The sequence below is a fragment of the Anopheles moucheti genome, chromosome 3, assembly GCF_943734755.1.
Source record: "Anopheles moucheti chromosome 3, idAnoMoucSN_F20_07, whole genome shotgun sequence".
Lineage (NCBI taxonomy): Eukaryota > Metazoa > Arthropoda > Insecta > Diptera > Culicidae > Anopheles > Anopheles moucheti.
The window spans coordinates 52,934,360-52,959,239 of NC_069141.1; the positions used below are offsets into that span (position 1 = coordinate 52,934,360).

Sequence of the window (24,880 nt, forward strand, 5' to 3'; positions counted from 1 at the left end):
GAGAGCATTTTTATCGCCTAATGGTACGTAAAATGTGTACGTGTATCGGACCTTTGGGTGGTCCCAGTAGTGTGAGCATGTGAATGGGGCCGGGACACGAGTATCATATTTTGGACGGCGACTATCGCTTAGATTTTTATTTCACCCTCGTGTGAAGTTCTCCAATCTTCACTCTGCGACCGACAGTAATGGACAGTCTGCATTTTCGTTTATGGCCGTTCAGCTTTGTGACATCTTGTAAGGATGCGCTGTTTACGATCGACGGTCCCAGACATAAAACGTTAATCTAACTGTGAGGCTCATCAACACATAAAAGCGTATTGCAAATCTATTATAATCGGGTTTGTTTTGATATTTCGTCATTAAAGACGTATTTAAATGTGGCCAACGATTGCAAAACATATTGCACCAACATATTGCACAGTATTAAAAACAAATTGAAGAAAAACGAAGCAATATTTCGTGAATTTTCATCATTTCTTCTTCCACCAGTACTTGAACCAGTCATCTAATTGGTTTATGTTTAAATTAGTTCGCAAACTATTATTTGCTGGCAGCACATGGGTAATCACAAGCAAACGCAAATGTAGCTTCATGTTTACCGTGGATTGTTTGTCAGCAAATGTATTTGCCTAGGAAATTATAACACACATCAATTAAGCCGTTACCAACCGAATAACATCTTCCCGTCGATGACGGTATGCATCGATCCTCTGTTGTTACGGAAAGGAGTACTAATTGTATTTACACTGCAAATGTTTGCTTGCATGCGATTTACTTTTGCACGGTGTAAACAAGGGTGGGGACCCGCATACTTGGCCATATGAGTTGAGAACTTCTCACAATATTTAAACTACTTAATCAATTGCTTAACAACCATTTCGCGATCTTAGCCTGGTAGGGGCGTCCTCTGAAAACAGTGCACGGTCGAGTTCTGTCATTAGCCAATCTATCGTTTTAGACGCAAAAATGCTGTCACTGCATCTCAATTTGGGCTTTTTCGTCTCCTGTGTCCTTGTGGCCGATATCAAAGGACTTTGGTTGGAGTGGTTGGCTCCGTATCATTCCATGGTCCCTGTATCTTTCGTCGTGACAGGTGCTTGAAGTAAAGAAGTTCCCTCACACAAGGAGATAGGTGCTAACCTGTGACCCAAGATGCGGTCTCCTATTCGTACGTCACCGTTGCTGAAGTTAGGATTCATTAGCAGGACCATATGCATAATCCCTTGGTAAGCATCTGCTGCGCAGGAGACCCTTAAGCCTATGATGCCTTTGTCAACAGCATTAGCAAAGATCTGGATTGACCTGAGGAGATAGTCCCTGAAGTTATCACCTCTAGCGCTAGGTTGGAGAGTAGACAAGCAGAGACTCCATCCACCATTCATGCGACGTTGGCCATCATTGTCATTCGTCTGGTAAATAAAGTATTCTGAATATAAAACTTTTAGGGGTTTTAATATTTTGAATGAATTGGCTTCTAAAACTCAAATTGAATACATTATTGGAAAATTAAGATTTAAGATTAGTCAACTAACATTTCGTTATGCAAGTATTCGTTTCTCACTGACAGCAAGCTGCAGCATACTCATCGTCTCACTGTGAATGCTCTCCATATTTAATGCTCACGTTCACTGTTCCCCCGCTGAGTTCCCGAGAGTGTCTCTTGAGCATAAAATTCATTTCACCCCGAGTTCATTTCCCATCAGGATGCTGTGAGTGGTGGGGTTTGCAAAAGAGCGACAGCGAAGAGAAAAAAGTCTCAAATTCTCTTGCGTGAGTAACAAAATGTCGAACGAGGAGATAGAGCACGCAGGTAGCATATTGAAATAGAATAAACACAACACCAGAAGTAGCAAATATCAGAATGTACACATCGCCCAACCGCACACGCTCACCGAACGGCAGCGGTTGTAATACTGGGAGTGATTTTACTATTTTTTTTGTGCTGCTGTAAGTACACGGGGCAGCAAAACCGGGAATAAACACACAGAGACACCGGACGCACCGCACTACGCCCTCGCGCGGCTCACTGGCTTGGACGCATGGGAACGCTAACGACGGGCGTACAGGCCGCGAAGTTCATTGCTCCCGGAGTAATTTCGAATGCCGCACGCGTGCAGTCACTTCCGCTCGGGGGACCTGCGCTACTTATTAGACTGATCGCCATGGTGTGTTTGTTTGAAAATTCGAAACCCCAAGTGTATATTATTAACCGATGATTCAAAGACGTTCTTATTTGTCTCGGTTGGATGTTTTTCCTCAACCATAACACGACGCAAAATGTGGTTTTCCTAGCGGGTACTAGTTTCAAGCACTCCTCTTACTTTGCACCGAAAAGCCGGTCGGGATCGGGATCCCTTTCAGTCCAAAGGGAAACGGAACACGGACAGGTGTTGCTTGAGCAATTCCAATAAGGAGGCCACGCGTTTGCTTCCGCTTTGGTCGCGAGGTGATGATGGAATGGGAGGAATAGCCCTGAAGACCCCGATCGGTGTCACCGTAAAGCATGGTACGGGATCGGATCGCACGATCCATCTGTGTCCTCTTCATCACTGACTGACAGCTGTCATCGTACGTCGACGCTTCGTGACAGTCCGTCGGGCCGGTCGGCGTGCTAAGTGATGACGAATGTGAGAAAACGTGCTTCCGACGGGCAATGGGAGTGCGAATGCGAACGAAAGTGTGTCGTTTCTGCGTCTAGTTGAACACTTGCACTGCTCCAACTAGATCCCATTTGTTTACTTTACATTGTATGTGCTGATTCAAAAGTTCCATACTCTTTTGGTAGAATTGTACATCTCAAGTCCTCCAATATATTATTCATGAAACGTAAACTCCCGGTGACTCACTGCGGCAACCTTCACAAAACCCGGAACACTTTTAAACGGCAAAATAAAACATCCCACACTGAAACAACTCCTGGGAGCATGTTCTTATTACCACCCGAGTTTGCTTTTGGTCAGTTCGATTCGAAACCATTTCGGTTATTTTCGATTATGTAACGTGGCTTTGCCGCGACACTAGCAAAGGAATGACCCGAATGGGACAAGAGCAAAGAAAAAAAAGCAATAGACAAACCGCTCGAGACGCGTTTGCTCTCGCTTGCAAAAGACGGCTCGTGGCCTGTTTCGCCTAGCCGGAGGGTGGGGGAGAGTCTCTAAGCGACCGGAATCGCGCAACCATGCGGTTCACCGTGCACGGTGCCCCGACCTTGAAAGTTAACTTTTATCGCGTCCGATCACGCCTCTATGCTACGACGACATGTCTGCCCCGGGGCCCGTATCGAACGGCCCGTGCACTGCTGTATGAATGTATGTGCGCACGGGTGCTTTTATTCTTCTCACGCATGCTGGGTCAGGGTTTGGTTCATCTTTACGCTTCGATGAGCGTTTCGGGTTCCAAAATTGTACGCAGAAAATGACACACAGCGAACGGGGGGAAAATCGTTCCAAAATGGGTTGATTGGTTGGAAAAATTTATGTACCATCACCGACAAGTGATAAGCTCTAACTTTTCGTTTGATTTTGTTACACATTGTTATATGTTTTGTTGCTGTTGATATTGTTATTATCTTAATATTTATATTCTTTCTAACTTTCTAATACAAACAAATTCATCATTCAATTTAATTATGAAGCATTTCCAACAAAGTAAACGAAAAAATGTACATTAAATAAAAGATACAAACGATTGTACAAAATTACGGAAAATTGTCTCCATTTTCTTCACAGGAACACAGCACAACAACACGTTTCTATGTGAAAAGTGCGCACTGGTGGTGTACTACATTCCACACGTATCAGCATGCATAATGAATGATAATTGACATGTACTTCAATTAATAAAACATTGCCACACTGATGTTGCTGGCAGCACTCAAAATATCTGCCACATTTCTCACCGGTGTCGAATGTGGGAAAATCATGGAACAAATAAGTGCGACACTAACAAAAAAAAAACAGGTACATTACCCTTCCTGCTGGAAAAACCTGCAGATGTCATAATGGTGGTTTTGTTTTCTGTATGTAAATCGTCTCAAATATTCATTACATTTCAATGCTGTTTCAATCTCTTGGTAAGCAATATCAGGACTGGAACGTGTTAAATGAACGATTTTATTTGGAAAAAAACTGGGAGTTGAAAAATAAACTTTTCGGAAAGATTTTAGAGAAGATTTTCTGACTAAATTATAGAAGAATTTGAAGAAATTTGTGTATAAAGTTTCCACATGAATTTCAATCGACAATATCTGCCATCTATGACCCATTTACTGTGTGCTTGTTGTGATAAAACTATAGCCAAGATAACCTCCTTACTAGTTTTATCTAGCTCAATAAAAATAACGTACAGAGGGTTGTAACATTTTAACAACACAGCATATCACGACACCGTTTCGTGTGTTCTGCCTTCGAATGTAAAACCCGGAACACCATTTTATGATCGCTGTAAAGCTTATCGGATATCCTTCCCTTACACGGGATATAAACTGCATCCAAGTGCAGATGCCACGGGACATATGGTCATTTGTAGCTGCTGTATACATCGAACAGAAGTGTTAAAAACAAATAAACTGTTTACAACACTCGCCCACCCTGCATTCCATCGTGGGCAGAATGCAACCAGTTGTGCAGGATAAATTGTTTACTGTCCGACTGACCGCACCGATTCCAGACGGTCGATGGTTCACCGGCACCGATGTAAGTGAACCCCCGGCATCATGATTACACAGCCATGTTTTACACTAACACAAATGCTCTCTGTGCGAACAACCGGGGGGAGGGGAAAACAAAACCAAACCCACAACGATGAAGTGGGCTGCACACGCTACAGCAACCGCCACCACAAACTGGGTTTGATAATGTTGTTATAAATGTTTACCAGCTGACGAGTGATGAGCTATGGTGCAAAAAGCATTGGTATGATCGTGGCAAAGGAACACAACAACATCAACGACAGCAAAATGGGAAAAAAATCCCCCCCAACATCATCATCATCGAAATGCATTGCTTCGGTTGCAGTTCCTGGCGAGTCATGAAAGAGCACTTTTGGTCGGTGGTCTCACCGAATGATCATACATTTCACAGTGCACGGGTGAGGATGCTTTTAGCCGATGGTGAGTCGTAAAAAATGCACATAAATAGTTGTCTCAATGGGGAAGACGAAATGCGAGGTAATGCAATTCAATGGCGTCGGCCCCCCATTTGTCGCAGTTGTAGGTCCAGACTGCACGTCGAAAGTTCGGTCAAAGCCATCGCCAGAAAGATGGAAGACGATTCAATCAAACTTTAAAGGAACACATCGTACGGTATGATATTTTGTTTTCCTTTTAACTTCCTTCAAACTGAGAATATCGTCTTTCAAATCAATAGATAGAGACTATAATTTAAAATTCCAATACGCAAGGACTGAAGCAAATAGCAAAAAGAGCTCCAGAGGAAGTTTAAAAATGCTCCCTTCAACTATCAAAATCCTATTTGTAGTTTTATAAAATCGAGACTATCTTGCACCAGTCAATATTTCATCGAACGGAATCAACATTTCGACTGTTAATCCTCTTAGCCTTCCGATGGATTGGCTCGACACATTCCATTAGCCGAGCGTCCCTTCCGACGATGGCGCTAATAAAGTTTCCTTTTTTTCTTGGCGTCCTCACCAATCGAATGTACATAATCTCGATTCAATCCGTTTGCGTATCGAGAAGGTTTTTGTGAGGCGAAAGTTGATGTTTTTTTATTTATTTATCGTTCTCCACCACACCGGATGGACCAACGCTTGATTGGATTGATTTTATACGGGAACTGATTCTTCAGTATCATTTTGCGCAACTGAGCTGCTGCTTTGGTACACCTTCCGTTTTTCGTATATGCATCCGCGTCACAAAGATCTTCTCGGTGAAATGAAATTGAAGTCAAAGTCAGTGTTTCGATTGGAAAACATTGGAAGCAAAACCAAAGGAACGGGAAAGAAAACCCTCGACTGCAGTTCAAATGAAAACTGTCATCCACCGGTTTTTGCACATTTGTCACTGATTTCACACGGCAGGGGGGGGTGGGTTTCGTTCTTATGATGCTTGAACCAACAAAAAAAAACACTCGAAGCCAACCGCCTGGGAGAGAGATGCTTCATCAAAAATTCATTTTGCTCCCCTTCAGAGTAAACGCGCAAAGCTCGGCCCCATTTGACGCTTCTGTGCGCGTCTGCAAAAGCAATCTAAAAGCGTTGCATCGCACCAAACAGACATGAACCAAGCACGCTGCATGCTTGTTCGAAATAGCAAATCGAACACACGTTGCCGATTGTGACAACATCTCCCGTTTTGTGCCAGTCCGGCTAAACCTCTGGTGAGATTAAAAAGAATGCAGCAGCTGACAAATCGAACACAGCGCAGCACCAATGGCTGCAGCAAGGTGAAGCTCCACACCACGGCACGAAACGACGATTCGATTAGCTCTCGGGAGAAGTGGAAAATCTACTCGAAAACAAAATACGAAGTAGACATTTTCGCCCCAAAAGTGACGACAGCAAGGAGAAGCCAAAGAACAAAAAAAAAAACATGCCTCCACTGCACCAAGTTGCTGTGCAAAGTGTCAACAGTGCACTCCCCGTAGCGGTGGTCGAGCGGTGGTGGACACGCTTTGGGGGGCAAATTGTTGTTGTTGGTACATTTCCACGTCAAGCATGTTAATTTTTCTCTCCATTCTTTGGCGATGACAGTAGTGGACTATTCAGCAGCAACTGCCCCACTGGGAGCCGATAAAACTAAACGAGCGTGGTGAAGGTTTTGACAGCAACACATCAAGCACGGAAGGAAAGGGAAAAAATAAATAGCATTAAATGGTGAATTCAAAACGAGTTTATAGAGAGGGAAAATGAATGTTACGATCGAGAACTTAGAACGATTTTTAAAATAAGAATCTTTTTGGAATAACTAAGAATTTTAAATCGTCGCAATCGATAAATGTGTTTTTGATATTAAACTTATGATATGTTGGATATTGTGTACTAATTTTGCATTGTTTTAGTTTACAATTAATTTATGCAAACAGGTTTTAAATTAAAATATTAAAATAAATAGATTAAAAAAGAGATTCGTTGTGATTTTTTAAATTCTCAAGTATAAAAAAATTAAATAAAGAAATGTCTCCTTTTAAATTAATTTAATTTCATTGTAATAATTATTTCTACCAATCCTAATCGGCGTTAAAACAAATAGCTTTAATGACAGTTATGTTAGCAAAAGCGCTGGATTTGTTAACTCTCTGCTGCACAAAAACTCCATTCCACCGCGTATTTCATTATGCAACTATTACGGCAAACCGTTGCGTTCTATATTGTATGCGTTACGCCCGAACTGCGTCCATCTAACACTGTGACTATCAATTTGTGCAAAATGAAAAGAGTAGCAACAAAAAAAAAACTCTCCTCACGTACAGATACACCCTGCACAGGCACACAGAGCCCAAGTGTAACAGGGGTTAAGTAATGGTAAAGTAAATGTGACCAGCTCTTGCAACTCTGGGGGTGTGAGCGCGCTTATATGCTTGCACTGTTGCAATTACTCAGGCCTTTTGCTGCCGCAACCAGACGCCATTGAGCGCGCACGCACACACACTCACACACCACACGGTCACATTCACTTGCTTGCAGACAACGTCTTCTGCTTGACCTTACGAAATGATGTTGTCAGCCGGTGTTTCATCCCTTTCATTTTATTTTACCTTTTGTTTCACTTACTTCTGTCATCTTTCTCTCCTTTGCACTCGACCCACATTCAAACCCAATTTCCATCCCCCCAAACCATGGGGGATGGGGTTGGGGAAGAAAAAAAAACTAGCGAAACACACCCCCTCCCTCCTCATGTGCTGGAGCCACAGTTGAACTCGATCGTCGGGCAGAAGCCGCAACATTTATTGAATTAAATAATCAACCGATCGGGGTTGGTGTTGGGGGGGAGGCCGGTTGCCACTCAATGCGTGAGTTGCACCGAGCTCATAAGTTCCCAGCTGCCGAAGGACGGAGCATGGGCATGATAATTGGAGAAATAGGAGCTCCAGGCGGTACGGTTGCAATTATGCTGAGGAGTGAGATGAGCTCATCACGGTGAAGTTAAATAAAATGACAGGGTTGAGAGAGCGAGAGAGAGAAGAGTCAGTGGTTGGGCATGAAGGCGCAATTGCTCAACCGGCTTGCTGGATGCAAGTAACACATCGCAGCAACCATTGTGACATGAAGCTGTGAGCAGTAAGAGAGTAACCTTTTTCTAGCCTTCTTGCGATCATCCTTAGCGGTGTCTGAGTCATGATCGATTGGCAAATGGGGGAGTGATCTTACTTTGACCCTTCGAAATCGCGGTGCGGTACGTTGTTTATTTGTCTTACGACATGCAATTTGACATTTGCATAGTGCAGTTTCATAATGAGGTGACACAATTCCACAACCAATAAATGTGGAATTTTTCAGCGAAGTCATCACGCGAGCGGCAAACAACATTAAGCATGATTTATTTACGTTGTGGCTAACTGAGCGCAATTAGCGTAAAAAACCATTGCAGCTTTACTTTAATGTTTATGCACTCCGCAGCACAATTATACTCCAGAAAAGTTGCCTGCCATCGATCAGTCTGCACAGGGTTCGGCATTCCAACACATGTGGTATACCGATTGCCAAACGAACCTGTTTGTGCTCACCTACTTTTCGGCGCCGTTTGGCTTACATTCGCTTTTTTTTAACGACCCCGGTAGGGTAGGGTAGGGTGGCAATCGGCATCGGTGTTCTCGTTTGCCTGTACCTTTGGCGAGGGCAGCTGGCTGGTGAAGGCACATTGAGAACACTCCTTCAAGCGCGCAAAAAAAAGGGGGCTTACGATTTTCGAAGGGCTGTCTCGACAAAACCGTAATGTCGCAATAGTTGCACAGAACGACGCTTACAACATCTGTCGGGTGAGATCTGGGCCGGGTAGGCGTGTGCATGCCGCGTGCAGTACAACCGGTTCCCGCCAGACAACTCTATCAACTGCACCAATCAACCGAATTCGTCGACTTTTCCTTCATCTTTTGAAGGCACTTTGTTGGGAATGGATGTTTGCTCTGCATGAAGACTTATAGAATTTGCTGTGTGACAGAGATTTTCCTCTGATTTTACGTTTCACGATGGTTGAGGAACGGAAGATATTTGTTTAAAAGTTTTATTTTCGAGTTTATTAGTTAAGTTGGCTAATAATTACCATTACTCAACGCTTGCCACCTTCTATCACTGGACAAAATCGAAGGATACGTCTTACGCAACTCCACCAACACGGTTGGCCTTTTCGAAAATCTTTCGAAAGAACCCCTGACCAGATTGAGAGCATAAGCAATTTTGCAACTCCCCAACAGTGCATCCAGGTAATGGTCGAACTGGAGCCTTGGCCGCCGGGTGAGAAAAAAAAGGGGTGGTGGGACAACGTCACCGACACCGGTTGCGGTTATGTCGCCTGCTGCTTGGCCTAGCTCCACGGCGAATGACCCTATTTCGGGTTACCCGTTTTGGCATCGAAGGCGAAAGACCCTCGAAAGTCGTCTGTCTCTTTGGAGTAATATAACTTATTGCTTCTCGCCTCTTCTCCCCCCTTACCGAAACCGTCGTCACGCGCCACAATGATTTCGGTTTCGCACCATTACGTGTGTCAGCGGGAGCTGGTGCGGATACGCATGTGTGTCGATGCCGATGAGACAACAATCATCGGACGCTGGGGATATTGGGACGCGCAGCATCGCCCGCGTAGTGTACGAAATTACGTCAAGTGTCAGCTGCAGCCATGGCGCTATGCAACCGCGCGCTCATTGGAGGGTTTTTTTTGGTTGTTGTTTCGACGAGGCAAATGTTAAGCAAGTGCATTACATATAATGATAGCGTACCGAGCGCGTGTGTGAGGCAATCAGAAATTGGAGTGAAATGAGTTTTTATCATCACCTAATTCCTGCTGGAAACTAATGAGCGTTTAAATTTGTGGAATCCATTCATTTCCACGCGTACGAAATCTTATGTTAAATGAATATTTCATAATTTTTCTAGTAATGATTCAAAATGAAGGGGTTAGGATATTATTTCCCTGTGGACATCTTCAGAAGTCGAGATAATTGAAGTACAAAAAAATGTTTAAAATTTCTTTACTTTAAAAAATATATTGTTTAGGTTATCTGTTTTTATTTTATCACAATTGAAAACAATAACGAATCGTTTAAAGTGCTATATTAGACATTTTGGATGCTCATTTCTTCGACTCCACTTTCCTGGAATTTAGCACACTACAAAAACATCAAAAAATAGTCGACCAAACTCTACTCACTGAATGTTACTGGAACTAGAGACATGTAATAGGTTGATTCGTTTTGAAAATGGCACATGATTTACATTACTTTTTGAATAAATCTCTCAAACGCCTAAAGCTTTTCTTTTAAATATTGAGAGTTGTTTAATGTTCGTTAATTACGCAAATTTAATATGCTGATGATATTATTTATGAAGGCAAATTATTCAAAATTTGTGATTCATTGTTTCAGCATGATTAGATTTACATTCATTATTAAGAGATAGTTTGCTTACGAACATTGCTACAGAACTTTGAAATTAACGACTAACTATAAAACAATATTAAAAAATGGTTAAATTTATTTGTTATTTACAATAAATACATCCAAAATTACTATTACCTGTTAACACAATCAATTACTAATAATTACTAATAATTTTGGTAGAGTAATTATTGATGAACAAACTTTTTAGGAAAGTCAACACATTACAGCATTATAGCATTATAGCAACATTATAGCATACGCTGTCCACAGCACTATTGATGTGAATTAGTACACCGTTTTGAGTACGCGTTGTAGACGGACCAATTTTTGCATGTGTGAGACTGTGCGCGAGCCGAAATAATGCGTGAAGCGGAATCGAGAGTGTGTTACGCGCCCCTGTTTGTCGTCATAACGTGTGACTTCGCGTAATGACAGCGCGCGCCCCGTTCGTTTTGACGTTTGTGGATACTGAGGATACCGATGAGAAAGAGAGACAGAGATAGAGACAGAGAGAGAGAAAGTAAGAGTGCGGGAACTTTAGTAGTGGACGATAGTGACCTCCTCTGTTGCTCGCATTCGGATCGCCTTTTTGGTGCGATTTGTTTAATAGCGGCTCTCTCACTCGCTCTTCAATGCTCGGTTGTATAATGGCTCCCCGGGTCTCGCTCGCGCCATTGTCGCGCAAAGACCGCGAGCTCGATCGGGCCTGATCCGTGGGTGAGGTAATGATCGTGACGATCCAACGCGCTGAGAGCTTACCCGGCGGCCGGGCGCAGGAGCGTTGGGTAACGTCTGCTAACCTTGAGCTCATTTCGTCCGCACGAGAGCTGCAAGACCGAAGAGAATGACGCGAGAAGCCCTACACTGGCACCGGGGGCCCGTGTGTGCAGATGCAGTTTGGCCCCAAACAGCGTCCCCATGATCTCGGCTCAGCATCAGACGCACCGCGGGGAGGGGAGGGGAGGGCGGTTGTGTGCTGACCGATCCGGCGCGATCACGCGTTATTATGTAGATCACAGCACACACAAAACCCGGAGGCTCACGCGATTGCAATCGTCGTTACGAAGTCAGTCTCGTTTTGTGTCGATCCGTTTGGCTGTACTGCTGGCGTTACGGTTGGACAGCACGGTTTGCCGCTGCGCCTGCCCGCGCCGGTGCACGCTTCACCTTCGACCTATTGTTTCGTGGCGGGTGCAATCGTGGCCGCGAAAGCAACATAAACCGCGCGATTCGTAACAACATCAGCGCGCAGCGTACGTAGCGGGTGATTAAATCGGGGGCTACCACAAATCCAACCGAACTGCTCGCGCGATAGATGCGTCGTCTTGCTCGTCGATCTGCACGAGACGCATCCACTACGCCCCGCGACAGTGACAGGCGCAAACGCGGGCGGGCAGCATAACATAACGCACATAACCTTTGTTGCGAATTTCGTCCCACTCTCTATTTCGTCCGGCCCGGGCCAGCGCTGGTCGCAGTTCAGGTGCCGTTGCGTCAAATTATGTTGCGTCAAACCCGGCGGTCCAATGCAAGCGGACTGCTGTTGCAATCGTGCCCGATCCGTCCGTGTGTTTGTGTGGCTGGTCGGGTCGGGTTTTGTGTGACCGGCTCAGTTCTAGATAAATCTGTAAGCCTGCCTTCATTTCACTGCTGAGCCGGGGCAGGTCCGACTGACCTGGACGAACTGCATTTATTGGGAGCCAATTTTATAATCGCATCGATTGCACGCCATCTTACGTCATCTCGTTACCTTTCGATGCTGCTGCTCTAGGACAGGGGCAAGAAATTAAGGTTAACCAAACGAAAGGCATGGACCAGGCCTTATGCTTGCTGGTGAAGGTTCACCAAGTGAAGCATCAGCAGGGCGCTGTTGGTGTTTTACGTCAGATAGAAGCAAAGGCTACACTCTCGGAGCTGCTGTGGGTGTTGGAGCTGCATAATCAAACAACTCGTCAACTCGCTTCTCAAGAAGTGCACGAACAAGATGTGTTTCATTTACATCAAAAACTTCTCCAAGCCGAACGATGCAGCGGCAAGTTCTAACAACGAAACGCTACTCGAAACAATTCCAAAAGCACACCTGCCGCCTCGCTTTGGCGTAGTAACAGAATGTTGCCTAAAGTTTGGGTGACAGTGGTGGGTGACAGGATGGGTGACAGGGTGTATTTGGGGTGACTTTATCTCTCGAAGCATGCAAGTGTGTTTCGCTGGGAAAACTCCATTGCAACGTTGCTGAACTTGATTTTCAACGCACGTCAAATATTCAACCACGACATGGCATCGCAATCCGGACCGGGCGCAAGATGAGCATGATGCCCTCCTTTGCATCGTTTCAGGTCGGAAAAATAAAATCTCAACCTCTCTCCCTTTCTCGCCCTCCCACCTGGATACCCACCTGTTCCGCCCACCCACGACGTAACCGAAAAGTTTCGCATCTGCACACAACGGCGCAAACAATGTAGACGCGTTGTCGTAACGATTTATCTACCATCGGACCTGTGGACCTAGCCCCTGTTTTTTTGTTTTGTTTTTTGCTCTCCCGAGTCTATTTTTCTCGTTTGACTCTACCAAACGCGCGACTGGGACGTTGGGGTGGGTGAAAACAGAACGAGCCAGAGAGAATGGGGGGGTCCGCTTCAAGCTAAAGCAAGCAAAACGCGATAAGCCGAATGTTGGGCTGCATTCGCATTCGCGGGTGCAGCGTGGGTTACCAAGACGCGCTACCATGCAAAATGGTTGCGTATGCAAAACTGCTTTATCGTGCTTTACGGCTCGATTGTTGCGTTTGGTCTGACCGGGTGGAGCGGCGAGTGATTTGTAATGTAACGGATCCAGACGCCGGATTGGGGGTGGTTGTGGAGTGTTATGAATTACACCAACCAGCAGGGTGAAAAATGATCGAAGCAACCAAACTGTTGCAACTGCACTGCAGCATGCGATGATTCATGCTTTCCATCGTTAATTCTTTGCCAAACACGTGTGAGTACAAGCACATTGCAGGGGTGGCAGAAAAGTGCAAATATATGTCTAGATGTAAGAGCATTTGTATCATGTATCACTAATAGCTATTAAGCACTAGAGCTAGTTTATTTTTGTGTACGGAGTCCTTTTGAGTAAAACGGAGATAAGCGCTCATATGGTCAAAAATATTCATTTTAATTAGAATTCATTTATTTTTTTTTTTTCAAATTTATTTTAATATTAGAAAGTAATAAAGGTTCCCAAAAGTTGACGATTGATATGCCTTTAATTGGACTTCTGTAAGACGGTTCTGTACTGGACGGTACCCAGAAGCGTTACGTCAAAATTCATCTCCATCAAAAAACTAGTCCAAAGTTATTCTGATTAAAATTTGCACTAAATACGACTTTTAAATAAAATAAGCATAACATTTATTCAATTTTTGTTTTTTCTTAATTTTCCAACGAATAAGTATATGAAAAGGCTCCAAAGTTAAAAAATCAGTTTTTAATTGTAAGTTTGTCGGGTAATTTTCTGATATAAAAAAATAATTTTGAAGAAGATATTTCGAGGCTAGATATATTAAGCGTAAAGATTTCTAGTGTAAAAAATGTCGGATGAAAGCTTTCAAGAAAATATTCAAGAAAATGTAATAAAAAATATAAGCAATACTCTGGGTACATCTCTCTGTTATAAGGTGACATAAATATTTGATCAAACAGCACTATTCCCTTACAAATGTTTAATCAATTATCTGCGAAACAGAAGTTGATGAATAATCCATATGGCAAATAGAAAACAGAAAAATACTCACACACCTCATACCATGATTTCAACACCTCATTACTTGCCCCATTCTCGCCGCATGAACGTGCTACACTTATGTCAGTAGTTTAAAATGTGTCAAAAAAAAGCGTTCAAACATACCACCCAACATACCTCGGAGCCGAATAAACCACCCTACGTACACGTGCTTCGCAGCAGCAGGCGGGAGGACAAAATGGCACCACACAACGCACGCAAATTCGACGCAAAAGAAACCATTTGTGCCTTTCCACGCTGCCTTCGTCCGAGGTTTGTTCCCGGGTGAACCTTCGCCTTTGGTCGGGACCGAGGGACGAGTGCGGCCAGAACACCAATCTCGCCCCCACCGAAACCCCGCATCGTTATGCGGCGTCCCGTATATTTTTATTTTTTTGCAAAATAAGTATAATGTGCCTTTTTTTTTTCTTCTACTCCGTAAACCATCCCCGGTCTGCATCTCTGCTGCGATTTTCGCAATCGCTGTGCAACTGTGCCGAGAGTTCGAGTTCAGGGTGTCGTGTGTGGGTGGGCATGGCCGCGACGAAACGGCTCGCGCCCATCGCGAAGGGGAAAGGGAGCGTTTCGGTCGTTACGTATTGTTGGTTTCACGTGAGCTAACGTAATGGCGGTACAATCGCACCGCCCGTGAGGGGATAGGGCAAACACTATCGAAATGGTTACGCCAATTATGTAGATGTGTTTTACTTTGCCCGTTTTTTTTTTTTTGTTGCTTTTTCACTGTTTGTTGGGCTCGATTTCTTCATCAAAGTTTCATTTCATTACGATTTTCACCGCTTCTCATCTGTCGCTTCTCGCCTCGGGCGTCGGGGGAGTGTGAGAGGGAAACGCATCCACAATCCCGTGCTGGCGCTAGCGCCTGTTGATCTGCATTACAAACTTCTAGCCCTCAGCCCACCGGCGGCTCGACCACAAGTCACGTGCCCGGCAGACCCCGGTGTGTTTAGCTTTCCTTCACACTCACTTTTCCATTGCTTTTTTTTTTTGCTTTTGCAACATCCAGGCCATGGGTTGTCGGTGCACGTTGCCTCGATTTTGGAGCGCAAAGTAAGAAAAGGAGAGAAAAAAAAAACAACAGGAACGTCAGGGGGTGTAGTTCCGAGAACTAAGCCTATGAAGCCATGGTAGTGGAAAAGGGCAAACGGTGCAGGGTGCAACCGACGATGGGGGGAGGGGGAGTGGGGGTGAAAATCTCGGGAAAAGGTAGGTGATCGGTACGATTGGCTCTGATTAGGTTGACGTCGATAGGGCCGGTGCATTCGAATGTTACATGATGCATCATGCCATTGCAGCTGAAGTCGTTACCGGAGCAAAAAAGAGGTTGTTAGCTAACCTTACGGTGAACTTAAATAATTACGATTACGGTTGAGGTATTTAATTTTTTACAGGAGAATAAAGTAAGTTTTATTAGTTTTATTAAAATAAAATAATAATCAAAAATAGCTTTTCAAATAAATAAAAATGAAGTAAAGAACTGGACAGAAAAAGTTTAGTTTAATCAAAATAAATAGCAATTAAAGGAAATTTTCATTTCTGAGCAAAGAAAGACGATCAAAGAGCCATGTACCACAAATATGTAACAATTGTGTTGACATTCCTAAAAAGGAACACAAAACTGTATTATATCACACTCGTCACACTCACATTGGCTACAATATGGCTTCGGCTCAACGCCCAAAACCGCTCAAGACAGAATGAAAAAAAAACCCGCTTTACGACCATTCCGCGCCGCTTTCGCGGTCTGGTAATCGTTTGTACAACACGAAAGTTCTTCCCTTTCGAACAGCATTCGTCCCATCCAACGCGTTACAACAAAAGCGTTTGAAGCGAAAGGGCAAAGTGCGATCGAATAAATTACTCACGATAAAAATGGGCCCAAAGCTCCCAAATGTGCATTTTTGGGGAATTTGGAGCCGTGCGAAAAGCGAAAGAATGAAGCAGATCGGCAAATCGGGGTGTGACACCTGTCTCGTAGTTCTTTTTTTTTGTTGCTTACTCTGTAAACGCTAGAAAAAAAAATTAATAAAAGAAATCCCAATTTGATCAACTTTACTTTAGCGATTGTGTGTGCAATGGTTGTACGACGGGCTAGAACGAATGGTCGGAAGGATGGATGTGGACGTACTTGTTCCTTACAACCACGCTTACAAGCACCGATTTTTTGGAGCAATTGAAGCGAAAATTAAATTGTGTTTCCTTCGTCTCGTTCCGGCACCACCCTCAAACCAGTCGGATGACTTTGACAATTTACTGCCCTCGTTTTCCCATTCCCAGTCTGGAATAAAATGAGATAAAAACTCTCACATCCTCTACCACTATCCGGCGTAATGGTGCTCAATTTCAAATGTAAACCTTTGCAAGAAAAAAAAAACACACGGTGGAAAGATCCGCAGGCCACAACGAGGCACGAGCAAGCTTTGCCCACCATGGCTCTTTCTTTTATTCTTGATCGCTCGTAAAGTTAAACAGTTTATTATTACATTCTCCGGGCTTTGCTTTTCTACAGACTGCTCGCTGCAATAAGCTGTGCGAAGAATCTTCTTATGGTAAATTTTCTTTTTGTTTGCCTCTGGTATAGACCGGTACCGCACCGAAGACTTTATGTCATGATCGTGAGTAAAGCAAAACTCTTCGGTTCTGCTGAGGGGAACTCCGAAAATGTGGGGATCTTCATAGATTTTCTTCTTTGCGAGTTACTGGAAAAGCTGCCTTTTCCCCAGAAAAGTGCCTCGTCCCGTGCAGAAGTTTCTTCTCCAACAACCGGAAGCTTTGACCGCTCGCAAGAGCTTTCCAATCACGGAAGAGGACGATAAATGTTTCGTGGCATAATATCCTTGTACTACACCTTCACAGCATGCCCCAGGGGTCACCAGGAACGGCCGAGCCCTCGCCTTTTTTTGTCTTTCCCTTTTTTGCAGAAGATTGTTTCGTGAAAAGCTTTCACAGCTTGATAGGGATTACCATTTTTACCCTCGCGGACGAATTTTTACCCCAAAAAAAACAAAAAGCTTAAGCGAACGAAAAAGTTACCGACGGTAAATGGTATTAAGAACCTAACCGCAAAATACCTGGTTCCCGTACCGCAACCCGAACGCCGCGCAATGTACATTCAATCAACAGCGAAGCAGCTTAAACTTTGATGAACGGAAAATGAAGCGATTGGGTCGTTGTTCTTTATTGTATTTCAACCCTCGATTTACCCCTTAAGATAAATGGAAACTACTTAAAGCTTTTTGGGGCCGCACCTTCGCCGGCGCATGGGGAATGTATATCGTCCCCCTTTGCTGACAAGGTGGCGGGAACGGGGCCCAAAGTTTGTCTGAGTAATCTGCGGACGTGAGCGTTCTTATCTTGCGATATAAAGAACCGACGGTCGTTGCTTTTTTGCATCTCGTAAGCGATGGGTTTTGGGGTGAAATTCGGTGAACGTGTAGAACGAATCCCTTTCGCTGGTGTGATAGATGGAAAATGATTGCAAAGGGAAAGATTATACCACCCGCCACCCGGCTTTAAGGCTGCGAACCGAGGAAATGTGATTTCTTATACTTGAACAAAACCCTCTCAATGGTGCTAAGGAACTGGGAAAGCCGAGAGAACAGCTCTGGTAAGGTGCTTATCAGTAAAGAATCCGATTAAATTGAAGAATGGTTGGTGACCTTTCTGGTGCGTTTGCATCTGTGTTACGTCGCTAGAATTTAATATTTTACCATGAAATACGACAATGCGAAACTTCACTTTACTATTACTAGCTATAATTTATCCCTTGCTAACTATTGCAACAAGCAACCAAAAAAAAAACATCGAAAGTTGTCGACCAACTCGAGTCGAGAATAATTCATATTTGCTATAAACTAACTTTTAACGACCATTTTCAATTTATTCCCACCCAGAACGGGGTCGTAAAATAATGTCTGAGCATGGTTCACATTAAATCCAACCGTTGTTACTTTCACACCGCTGCATCCCGTACCGGATGTACTTCTGGCTCGTGTCGCTCCGTGCTAAAGTGTGTGTGTGTATGTACGGAAAAAAATAAAAATTGATTTTCAAATTCCAATCACCTACGGGGGAAACTTTACTCCGTACTCCACATTTTACGACCCAATGGTGCGACCGGTTTTGGATTATTTTCTGTCTGCCATTCCCCTTCCAAATGGGAAGTTAGTTTTTCGAAATGTTTCGAGCTTGCTTGCGAAACATTCTGGCACATTTTCACACACACACCGCAACGGCAGCTAAAATCCCATTGAAAGGTGCCTTTGGGCTTTTGCGGTCTGTTAAATTGATATTTCTCACTCGGGATTCATTGCACCTTCCACCGTGCAGCAAGTAGCACGGGGGCGATGAAAATAATACATGAAAATTCCGCCTCAAAACTCTGAAACCGGAATTGGAAACAAAACGTAAAGTCGAGAAAAACTCACCCGGCACACGTGCGCTGATGTTTATAGCCTTTGCATTATGCCGAGATGGTGGCGCTTATCAACATCCTTTTGTCAGTTCACACGTTGCGAAAGGGGTTCGTTTTTCGTTTTTCGGTGCCTTTTCGCCGTCCTTGTTTTTTGCCCACAACAACAAGTGTTCATGTTTCTTTTTGGTGCCGCAAAAGAAAATGCGCATTGTGAACTCATAAATCCATCCACACATGATTCCCGGGAGGATTAAGCTGATGCCGGTTCACCTTGGTGGTACCGTACGGAAACTGCGATTTACGATCGTCCTGGTGTTCTGTTCATATATTTCATGTTTGCCTGTTTTTTATTTGGCTTTCTTGTGTTAGAAACTCCACAAAAAAAACGGTTCACCGAAAGCGCAGCTGCATCGGTGTAGAGGTTCATAACTTTATAAAACCCATCTCTCATCAGCTCTGCATGTGGAACGAGCCAAACTTGTACCCCACCCCCCACTTGAGTGATGCAGTGTTGATGACGTGTCGAGGACAAACCTCTGGAAGCATTCTTGTGCGAAATCAATCATTTTTGCCGGCTGCAAGGGTGCTGTAATCCCCAAGAACCCGACGAGAAAATGGACCTTTCCAACGGATGAACTGACAGGTCCTTTCATCTCGCTTCTGAGTGAACGAATAAAGTGGAAGTTCCTAGCTGTCTAGGGTTTTCGGTTGAACCTTTTAAGAAAAACTTTCTCTTCTCTTCTCGTCATATAGAATTCCAATTTTCATATTGTTTCACTTCGTAAGAAGTTCTTTTATTAAGAAGCAATTTGATCCTACCAGAAGTAGCAAGTTATTCAAACTAAATCGCGCAAAGTTTCTCTTAAGTGTAAAAATATTCCAATTTACAAAGAAATAAATCCCAACTTAATTAATCAAATCACAATCCCGTCAATCCCGCAAAAAAACGCCCTTAGAATGTAGCAATTCGTTCTATTGGACAAGCGTCAAAACTTTGTCACATCGGTGCTCGGGTCGGTTCGTGCCCGGGCGCGATAGAAACTAATTTTCGACAGTTTGACAAAGAGTAGCGCCATGCATTCCCCGCTACGTGATGAATGAGCCATGAAATGTCCGTAAGCGAGTACACGATTCCCCGGGATTAGTTTTCGCCATTTGATTCGACAAAACGTGACCAAAAGTTGGAGCACATCTTGGAGCAGCAAGTTCTTGCCGTAAGAGCGCAGTAATGGATTACAAATCGATTCATTTTCCAGCTCAATTGTGTAATTTTCCTGCCAGCATTATGTGGTTTCGTGATAAATGGAGGTAGAAATGTGCACCTACCGTGTTCTAAGCTTTGATTGCAGCAGCGCAGTGCCTCGTCCAGCGAGTTGGCCTCTAGATGGCGCTGTGCTTCCTCCTGCAGTTCGGCCGCCTTTAGCTCCGGACCCCACCAGCGCTCGACGAGTCGCCGAATAAGAATGTCCAGCTCGAAACCTCCGCTCGCGGACACTTCCTCGGTGCCTTCCGCCGGGCTTAGGGCCGGCAGGGCTTCGTACGAGGCGGGAAAGGCAAAGGAGGCGGAAGTTACCGTCGACGAGGAAGAGGACGGTGTGGACGTAAATGCGGATGACGAGCTGGTCGCTGTCGGTGTTGCCGTGACAGAGGGAAACCGCTGTCCACAGACGGTGCAGCGGCTATGGCCGAAGCAACACTGCCGACAGAAGGTATGTCCACAGGTGGCTGTGACGGGATATCTTAGCACTCCTTCGCAGATCGGACAACAGAGCCCGTCGATGCTGGATGTTTTACACCGCCGGATGTATTCTGCTCGGTGAGCAACTGCTTTCGCGACCAGTCCATCACCGAGGGACGTTAATTCTAGCGAAGATTTCGCTGGACCCCAAGTGCTGAGCGCATCGAGGGCCTCCAACAGCTTCCAGCTCTGCTCCGGACGACCGAGAATATCTTGCTCCGGTGACTCGGACGACTTTAGCATTCCGAGTTCCAACCGTGGTCCTTCACCCATCGACTCATCATCGGTCGATTCTTTCTCCTTGCTCTCCTCATTCTCCAGCGAACCGTCCCAGACATTCCGGATGTCGTCGGCACTGTCGTAGAGTGTGCGCTCGGGACGCGCATAGTACAGTGGCTTCCTGTGAACGTGCACGAACGATGTGGCGGGCATTATGACTACACTTGTTCCACTGTGCCCCGGATGTGGGAATACTACTGACGTACGGCACTAAACACTCGCATACACGCAGGTATGCCCACCTTGACAACCTAACCTTGCCTAGTATTCTACTCCAAACCGTGAACCCGGAACCAATTTAACACACACGGAAACAAACACACACACACGTCGGCCTTGGTAAAAAGCCGTTGGGATTTGCCGTACGGTCTAGTACGTTTCTCACAGCCACTTAGCGATCACGGCAATGTTCTTGATCTTCTCGCTCGGCACACCTCGAACAGAGACACTAAACACCGCGCCGGAGAAAGTGAACTATTGCAAACTGCACGTCGTTCGCGCACCGCACCAATGAAGTATTGAACGATGTGTGGATGGATTTATTTGGGCCACACCACCGCAGTAACTATGGCAACGACACCGCGATATCTTAATGCGCTCTTGACTTTTGCGATTCAACCTTCCGTGTGCTAACCGGCGCTACCAAAGCTCTTACGTAATCACTGATCAACTAAACACACACACACACTTGTCTCACCTAAACCTCATTAAACTCACTACACGTACACTTGATACGGGTCAGGTTTTTTCCTTCCTTCTATCACCGCGTTGCTGAAGAATCTTCCCAACTCCAAACCGCTTCGAATTATTCAATTTATTAGCCACCAAAGCAAACACTTCCGAGTGCACGAGTTCGGTAGAGGGCACTGGGGGCCCATGCACTGCATCACACAGATCCGCCAATTTCACGCAATTTTCCCACTGCAACCCCGTGACACCGCCGCCACTCAGGGACCTGCGCTGGCCGATCTCCTTACCAACACCGCTGGGATGGACCAGTCGGCATTATTTTATTCGCATTCACCATCATCATCATCATCAGCAGAAACATTAGCTTCATAGCTTTATTAATAGAAACCCTGGCGGAGAACTGTGAGCAACGCGCGAAATACACATACACACAACGGCACACGCATACAAGGGCTGGTACACGCACGGCAATCGCTAAAACAGCAGCCACAGGCTGAACCAGAGTGCTCCAGTACTGAACTGCAGCAATGCCAGCAGATTGAAGGTTTTCTCCGGTTTGTTCGGTGTCGCGCTGTTCCAAAAACTTTCCAAAGCGAGAACGTATGTTGGCTATGTGGGTTTGTCACTTGGTGGTAGAACTTTCACAATTGTTTGCTTATTTATTACGAGCGGTTCACTCACACCACGCACACGCAGAATGCACAACGATTTCTTAGTGGGGCGTTATTGTTTCTTTGTGCTTGTTTTTCTCCCTGTTTTTTTTTTCTTATTATACAAAAGCACTGATGGGGAAATTTTCGTCAAAACTTGTTTTTGCTCCCCGAATGTCCCAACAAACTCCTCGGTAGCTCCTGTTCTTGGTGGAGCCTTAGGTACTGCAGCAAAACGTTTATTTGACGGTTTAGCTTCAACGTGCCTAAATGCTTGTGCTGTATTGGGGGGAAAAGAAGGCAAAAGGAGAAGGGAAATAATAAAAAAGAAACATTAGAAAAGTTATGATTAATTCAACGAACAGCATAAAATGCTTTCGGGCACATTCGTTCATCGAAATAACGCCGAAATCTGTAGCAATACATTGGAGAACTCGTTGTTTTTTTTCGTGGAGAATTTACATTTGCGTAAACAATTCTGCCGAAGCGTCCCGGGGGGGGCATTATACCGACATGAACAATCGCAACCGCTCAGCTTATCATCGCAACACGGTGGATGCTGCACATTATGTAAGGTTTCACTGTAGCCGGGGATTGAAATGTTATTGGCCAGAAGAAAGGCATCCACGCTCATAACGAGCAAAGAAAGCTCCCATCCTTTTGACATTACATTTCGGTGATCGGTGTCACTCTGCGCCGCTTATAAATAGACGCATCCACTCAATTGGGTAAACGTTCCATATTGCAACTCCCTCCCAGGATGAATCATTCGCATTGATGGTAAGGAAATGGTTTGATTATTTTTAAATTGTTTAATCATTGTAGCGTTAGGATTAGGGGTGTCTCTTCCATTATGAATTGTGCGCCAATCTCCACTGTGTGAATCATCTGCTTACGTCGTTTGTGCCTTTGTGCGCGTAGAATCGCTTGCTCGCTGCTCTGAGCTGAACGATGAATGTTCCATCGGAGGGGAAACACACACCCGCACAAATTAGCTTATCTGAGCCACGGGTGGCTCGAATGTTTACATTACGAGCAAATTATTAGCTTTATCTTTATCAGTCGGCAAGGGGTTTCTAGAAAAGACGCCTATCGATTGCGGTCAACTTCCCCATATTTATCTTATCGTTCCGATGTTTTGATGCGGGTGATTGTTAAAATGGTGAATTGAAACGATCCTTTCTTGTGCTGCTTTTTCTACCCAAATAATAGATCTTATTAGCTTTTTGGTGGAAATGGAGTTTGCAAACAAAACGAATTTTGGTATTTCTACACGTTGCCGTCCAATTAAATGAAAAAAATGGCCTTTTGGGGGTACAAGAGACCCACAACGAATGTTTAAATGTTTTTAATTGATTCTCGGTGCCATCTTTCACCCTTGGACAACGGAACGGACCAACGATTCGGACGGTGGTGGAATAAATTGTGCCTTCCGGTAGAACCACTGTCAAATGGATGTTAAAGGTTGGTTGTTTTGCTTTCATTCTACCCTAGCCTGCGGTTAAACGGTTTGGTTAATTTGAATTCTGCCTTTTTTTTTCGCTAGAATCTCCCATCGACTCCATCAAGCACACTCAAAACAAGCAAAACACAGCCAATTCCATTCGCGTTTCCGTTTTCCTTCCAGCAACGGCAGGTAGTACACGTGGCGTACCGACCTGTTGTCGCCTATACCATCGTTGCCTGGCCACCCGCAAACTGGCAAACGCTAAAACAAAAAAAAAACCTTCTTCTCGGCCGAAAAAAAGCTGATGAAAAACCAACACAAAACTAGCCAGCCAGCACGAAACCAGTGGACGCAACTTTCCGCGGTTACATAACGCCCGGTTCTGGACGTTCCCGCTGGGGCAAGGTAAAACTGTTGGAGTGTGTTAACAGTTTTCTCCCGCCCGCTCCTCCCGTCCGGTTTCCCGCGTTTGCTTTGACACCCAAAACAACTTCCGTGCGGTAGAACTGGTCAAAGTTTGCTTTCCGGAAGAGGATGTGTTGTGTTGTGTTGTGGCCGGCGGGAAATGGGGAGATACTGGAATCATTTGTTTATTTTTCGAGTTGAGACATTTTCGGTCAACTGTCGCGTGCTAGGGTCTAACGGGCTCCAGCCAAAAACGTGTTACCGTTGCGGACATTATCGGGAGTGGTGAGACGGCCTATAAATACACACTCGGAGCTCGGTGCTGTTTGTGCGTTTCAATCGGTAAACAGAACGATTAAATGGTTTATACGGCTTGATCGGTGAGTGCAAAATGTTTTAGACTCAGAAGAAATCTACGGAAATATTTCTATTCCACTATTCCAGTAGTACATAGGCAATTCGTTCAAAGGTTCTGACTGCTTCAGAAACCCAACGAAACAATTAATTCACAGAGATCGTTCACAAAAAAAATGAGTTATGTAACGCACTTCTTAATTGAATCGAACTTCGTCACATTGCACCGCACTCTTATCGATAAATTAAGGGCAATTTGTTTGCGAAGAAGTGATCAATAGTCACTTGTGCCATACGGCTGCTTCATTTGTTCACAGGCATGTTCTTTGCACGCTCCATATGGTAACCATTTTGACAGCCGCTTCAATTCTCCATGAGGCTTATCGATATTACATAAAGCTGCCCTTTACGAGACGGTGTTACGTTAGCAGCGTTAACAGCAGAAAGGCTACCCGTCCAGAACTGCACAGTGTCATATAATTGCTCGAGAAAAAAAAACCATCCCACACACACACGCGCGTAATCAGAAGCATTAAGTTTTTTTCGTACTTCTCCCACAGCATAATG

At 44.6% G+C, this 24,880-nt stretch overlaps 1 protein-coding gene across 1 annotated transcript in view; it reads right to left on the reverse strand.

Moving 5' to 3' along the window:
* The window catches only part of LOC128300645 (uncharacterized), a 43,615-nt gene extending 22,535 nt beyond the window's left edge, over positions 1–21,080 (reverse strand). Inside the window, exon 1 of the mRNA XM_053036773.1 lies at positions 20,077–21,080. Coding sequence (XP_052892733.1) covers positions 20,077–20,920 — 844 coding nt within the window. The 5' untranslated portion in view covers positions 20,921–21,080. The remainder of the gene's footprint in view (positions 1–20,076) is intronic.
* Positions 21,081–24,880: the final 3,800 nt, after the last annotated feature.